The 6,335-nt window shown below is 44.0% G+C and overlaps 2 protein-coding genes across 2 annotated transcripts; both read left to right on the top strand.

Annotated features, from left to right (window-relative positions):
* Positions 1-1,068: 1,068 nt before the first annotated feature.
* HOO65_020005 (kinase-like domain-containing protein) lies at positions 1,069-1,932 on the top strand (the record flags this gene model as incomplete). The annotated part of the gene is made up of 1 exon (XM_070999969.1): positions 1,069-1,932. The coding sequence occupies one exon, from the start codon at positions 1,069-1,071 to the stop codon at positions 1,930-1,932; it is 864 nt and encodes a 287-aa protein (XP_070860643.1).
* Positions 1,933-4,083: 2,151 nt separating this feature from the next.
* On the top strand, positions 4,084-6,105 carry HOO65_020006 (uncharacterized protein; the record flags this gene model as incomplete). Its single annotated transcript, XM_070999970.1, has 1 exon — positions 4,084-6,105. One exon carries the CDS (start codon positions 4,084-4,086, stop codon positions 6,103-6,105), a length of 2,022 nt encoding a protein of 673 aa, XP_070860644.1.
* Between the last annotated feature and the right edge of the window lie 230 nt (positions 6,106-6,335).

Consider the following 6,335-nt stretch of genomic DNA (forward strand, 5'->3'; position numbering starts at 1 on the left):
ATGACTGCAAACAGAATAGTTGTCATGGGCTCAGAAAGGCGTTCAAAGCTCCAGAGTGAATTCTTGAAGCCCCAAAGTCTCTTGGGAAGGGCACAAAGGCAGTTATGCATCAGGTTGCCCTATTAGCTACTGAGAACAAAGACCTTCAGGAGGCAAATGAGATACTTAGCTGGCGCCAGTGGGCAAAAAGAGCTAGACTACAGAATAGAGGGGTTAAGACAGTACAAGAAGGAAGGGAAGCAATTGATCAGATGGATATTGATGCACAGATAGTGGCCGCATCATCACGGAGGAGTGGTCAAAGGAGGTCAGCATGACCAGGGGTATTCAGCATGAATGTGTCTACATCCAGCCTGGCCATAATTCAAGGACTTGTCAAGTAGTGATTGAGACATCTGGGGAAGAGTATAGTGAGTAGTTTGAATTGATTAAATAGGTTGTGGTGTTTTTATCACCATTTCTATAAGAGAGGTTAAGAAAAGTGCAGCACTCAGTTGACTGCAGTGCTCAGGTTACATGTACATTACTTATAAAGAATGCTTGAGATTTGGCCCACTGTTAGTGCACATGCTTCACTGCCTTTGTGGGTCTTGTACCTGTAAGCTAGAGCCAATCAGAGTATGGAAACTGTGATGCCCACATAAGACTGATGCCCATGTAGAAAAAAGGTGATACCCAAGTAGTAGCTAGTCTTTCTTTCTAACAGTAGATATTAGGAGGACGTACTGAATGTCCTGTGAAGAAGAGAAAGAAGGGAGGATTGAGTGATTATTCATGTTGTCTTTCTCTATCTAAGTCTAGTCCTAGGGACAGATCTCGGCCGGTTTATATATCCATTGCTACCATGTTCTGGGTCGAGCGCTTGGGCCTTGGATGAAGACCCTTGATGTCTTGATGCTAACCCTAACGTAAGGGTGAACTGGATCAGGGTCAACAACTTGGTAACCATGACTTAGGTTACTGACACTTTTTTCTACTTTTCTTTCTCATGTAGTAGATGACCAACAACAACAACAAGTGCTTCATTAGTTACTAATAACATCACCATCACCCAGCATAAAATGCGTCATGTCTGAGCCAATGTCATACGATGTCCTGTTCATAGACCAGTCTCAGAACTATCCCATTCCACTGCCAACTCCAAATGACATGGACAGCTCTGAAGTCTTCCCTAGCAAACCTGGCGCTCGCCTTGTGGGAATACAGCAGAAATTTGTCATGAAGTTTGGTGTGAAAGTTCAACCCATCGAGGCCCATAAAATGCTGTACGTCGCAAAATTTACGACAGTGCCAGTCCCCAAGGTCTACGCCATTTACCAACGTCAAGAGAAGCAGAGTGTCATCACATATATTGTCATGCAATATGTTCAGGGCACAACGCTCTTAAACCTGTGGGGTAGCCTCGACCAAGCTCGCAAAACCTCTATCGCCAACACTCTTCGGGCATACTTCGATCAGCTTCGGCAACTGAAGCACCCGGGGCTTATCGGTAACATTGACGGTGGGCCACTGCTCGACGATATGTTTTTGTCGACACAGGATATCAATGATATCAAGGGATCCTTTGCAACCGAGGATGAACTGATAGACTGTATCATTCGAATATACTCCCTCGTAACTGGCGAGCGTATGGCCTACAAGACTCAGTACTACCAACATATCCTGCCAACTGTCCTTCGTGGCGGTGGTACGCCCATCTTCACCCACAATGACTTTCAGAGGAACAACATCATTGTGCAGGATGATGGAGTTCCAGTCATTATCGACTGGGAGTCTGCGTCCTGGTATCCTGCATACTGGGAATACTCTGCGGCTGAGTTTGCCAATGGCGATTGGCACGACGATTGGCACGAATATCTACGCATAGTCTTGGATAAATATCCAAATGAGTCTCTTTGGTTGTCAAATATGAAGGTTGAAATGTGGTCTTAACATACTCAAAGCCGCACGAGTAAGTAATACCATCTTCCTCTTTATCCATAATGCTCGTTAAACATATAGGCCGACTAACATCAAGTTAGCATGAAAGGAATTCTGTTCGTGGGGCCCAGAGGGGGGATTATCAGCAAGTCGGGCATTTATGATTCAGCCACTGCCTTAGGACATCAGCTTTCATGAGCATTATGAGTGATGAAATATTATTAGATGCTCAGTACTTGTTGTGTATGAACTAAGCCCCCCATGCGATTCTATACATGTTAATACCTGGTTTTTATCTCGTCAGTCGTGTTACAGGATTGAAGGGCTCATAGGCCGTCATAGTAGGCACTATCAAGGTTGCACCTTGTCCAGAGAAAAGGAGGTGAGACGCCTTTCACAGCCCTGATGATCATAACCTCAGCTCCCAATATAAGTGTTACGGTTAGACTGCGCTGCTATGGTATACAAAGAACCTTTATTGATTGATGAGGAGAGAAAGCAGTCTCTCTAGAAGATTGTGCTGACCAACGCCAAAACACATGGAATGGCTCAAGAGAGTGCTGTGCTACTTGCGTGATACATCCAACTTTTCCATATGCTACAAAGTGCGTCAAGGGGAGATGGATATTGTCAGATATAGTGACACAGACTATGCAAATGCAAAAGACCACAGGTCAGTCAGCAGGATAGTGTTCATTGGACTTGGAGGGGCTATAAGCTGGAGCTCCAAGAAACAAGCAACTGTGGCAACATCAACTATAGAAGCTGAGTACCATGTGTGAAAGAGGGTATACACTTATGATGTATACTAAACAAAATCATTGGGATCTTTGAGACCAAAATGAAAGAATGCCTAAGTTTATACTTGAAAAACAAAACCTTGGTTTTCAGAGACAATCAAGCAGCCATTAAGATAGCTAAATCATTAGGAGTTAAGAAGGGTACCAAACACATTGACACACAGTACCATGCTGTCAAACAGTGGGTGAAAAAAGGTTCAGTAAAAATCGGATTTGTCCCAGTAGCATGGCAGTGGATGGCTTAACAAAACCACTGGGTCCACAAAAGATGCCTGAATTTAGGGCAATGGCTGCAGAAACCCACTTATCTGGAACTCTGGGAGAGTGGGGGGGGATGTTAAAAAGCAGACTTCCAAACGAGCTCCATATGAAGTTTAGGTAAACCAATGACACTATGTGCTTATCTAAATAAGGGGTAGTATGTATGAAAAGAGGAGTAGCCAAGTTTGAACTTGAACTTGAATATATTTAACGTCTATGGGAATCACAGAGATCCAATGATGCCAGACTGGTGACTGGATAGAAATTAACCCTCTGCAAGGTTCACTATAGAGTTTTGATGAGCGAAGCGCAATTGCTCCCAAGTTGCCTTGTTGCTTGTTTCCGCTCTACCGTGGTTAAAGTACAACAGGTGTTGGAACAATCTACTGAATTCAGATATTATCACTTTAGAAGTCACTCGTGATCCTGTACAACCGCATGTGGAACTGTGCTAGTATACAGATTGATCGAATTGGTGAAGCTTGCTTTCTATTCATTCTCTAAGGTGTTAAGTTCTTCCGTTATGGACAACTAAGCTGAAGTATTCAGGCTTGGGTTTACCCAGGGTTAACCCAACCGAAGGCAAATTCCCCACAATACCCATCCTCCATGTAGTTTATCCAACACTTATCCAACAATAGGCAAAAAAAAAAAAAAGAAAAAGAAAACAAAGAAAGGAAGGAAAGGAAGGAAAGAATGAAAACAAACCAAACACCAATCATCAAACAAAGAAACAAAGGAGTAGCCAAGCTTTTCATGAACTTTACATAAAAAAATAAGGAACAATTTCTACTGTTGGGAAAACATCCATGAGTGCCCTGGAGAAGGTTCAGGAAAAATAGATAAGACAAGGTTCTTATCTGTGGAAAGGAGACAAGGATCAATAGAGAGCGGGGTAAACTAACTTTTTACGTAAGTATGTCACGTGATATGGATTTATCACATGGATTCTCATCACCTAGGTGTCAAATGTCAACAGTAACCTCTTTGCTACTCATGTCTATTGCTAACACTATGCAACATTAATGCTCTTCTTCAACAGTTAAATATTGTTCTTTCAGCACGACCTTTGCTTTAAAAACGAAATAATCGGCCCTACAAAATGGAAAATTTAGATTTGACGAATATAGAAGCATTGAAGGCTGCACTTGTGGAAGCAAAGGCTCTTATCGATGAAAAAGACTCAAAGCTTGTGGAAGCAAAGGCTCTTATCGATGAAAAAGACTCAAAGCTTGTGGAAGCAAAGGCTCATGCCGATGCTGAAACGACGCGTGCCGATGCTGAAAAGAAGCGTGCCGATGCCGAAAAGAAGCGTGCCGATGCCGCCACAGCTAAGCAGTCCCTCCACGCACACATTTACCACCTCTACGCGCACTGCTTTCAAACTCTCAGAGTACGCCAAAAAGGCCCGGAAACCACTGCCGCAAGCTCAACATCTGTTCTTGGTCGCACCTGTCCTAGGAAGCTGCTGCCATGGAACGAGTTTCCAGAGCTTCACCAGCAAAAGTTCACTGATCTTTCTAATGCCTTTGGTGATAAGCTATTGCTTCCGCCACTTTCACGTGCCTCTGCGGTGCAAGAGATGGCTCAAGAAGTGACACATGCCAGTGAAATTGAATCTTCACTGTTCTGTTCCTTGGTTATTGAATTTCCTGTCGCCAAAATCGCTAGTACCTGGCGTCAGATCGTTTCTGAAGAAGTGGAGAAAGTTGAATTCCACCCAAACACAGCATATATCAAGAAGATTTGCGAACAGGTCCATGAGTACAACATGCAGGGCTCAGATGATGAGAACTCACCAGACGAATTTTTGGATCTTTCCAGTATTAGAGCTGATATTCCAGAGCCAGTGACTGTCGTATCTGCCTTTGCCTCGCGTGGTCGTAGACCCTCTCTAGATATCTCGAATGCGGGACGTAATCTCAAGCGGCCTGCCACCTCACCTCCAGATCCTGATAGAACGCAGCCAATCAAAATGCGGTCCCCCGAGCGCAGAATCAATCCAGATGGTACATTTCTGAGAAGAGTGAATGAATCACCAAACGTGAAAAACCTTCTAGTTATCGAACACAAGCCTGCACATGTATTCACCCCAGATTTACTCTGTTCTGCGTTGAAGGATATTGTTGATTCAGGGAGCAGAATATTTACTGAATCAATAGATCCTGGAGCAAGCTCACCGGCGTCTGGCAAGATTGAGAACCTGAAAAACCAAGAGCACCCGCCTAGCTCCCAACTGGTGGCAAAGGCTTTAGTACAGACGTACAATTATATGGTTACTCTTGGCCTTTCATATGGCTATCTCTCAACTGGTCAAGCTACCATTTTGCTTCACATCAACTACAAAGAGCCATCAGAGCTTTATTTTCATCTGTGTGTTCATCAAAAAGATGTCAGTGATATCCCACGTCATGGCCTAGACGATTCACCAGCTCAGGACAGTGAGATATCTTCAGCACTAGAGAATGGTATCAAAAACACCCCATACGCTATGGTTATGACAATGATTCAGCTGGCTTTTAATTCTACAAATCTTTCAGTACAACAAATTGCAAGTATACAGAATAGACTTCCTCGATTCCATGGGTCTAAAAAGCCACCATCTGATCCATCGTCTGGTTCTGGTAAAGGGAATGAAAGTGGAAATACTGGTTCGTCTTCACTACGAAACCCATATCCACAATTCCCACCACCCGATGGCAGGTCATCAAGCCAACACGAGCACGACCCTTCCAAGAAGAAGCAGGCAGTACATGTCGACTCATATACCAATTCCAGCACATGTCGACTTCCTCGACCTGAGTACTGCTCACAGCGATGTCTCTTAGGTCTGGCCAATGGAGGTTATCTTGACCAATCATGTCCAAATGTCAATCTTCACTGCAAGGAGCCTAGTTTTGAGTCCTCTTCTGCCTCTGTCCATAAGAAGCACCAAATTTCACTGTCCCAGCTTGTTGATATTGTCAAGGCCCAGCTCGACACCAACCTGGACTCTGATTGTGAAGTACAACCCAATAAGTCTGGTCTACTTGGGATTCTTGTGAAGCTCACAGCTCATCCATATGGCTACACGTTTGTTGGCAAAGGCATGTTGAACCTTGCCTTACCATTCATTCCGGCATGAATTGAAGGTGTATGATCAACTAAGACCTGTACAAGGTGAAGTTGTTCCAGTCTGTCTTGGCCATGTGTCAATGCAACAGACACTCAATTATGGGTTCCAGCCTATTAGGCAAATGCTCTTGCTATCATATGCAGGTGAACCAGTCATGGAAATGGACTATGGTGTTGTTAACAATCTCGAATCCAGGCTTCTGGCGCTTGGAGTTGTTCACGGCGATGTGCGTGAGGCGA

This window comes from Ceratocystis lukuohia (assembly GCF_044167205.1).
Source record: "Ceratocystis lukuohia strain C4212 chromosome Unknown Supercontig2_pilon, whole genome shotgun sequence".
In the NCBI taxonomy this organism is placed as follows: Eukaryota; Fungi; Ascomycota; class Sordariomycetes; order Microascales; family Ceratocystidaceae; genus Ceratocystis; species Ceratocystis lukuohia.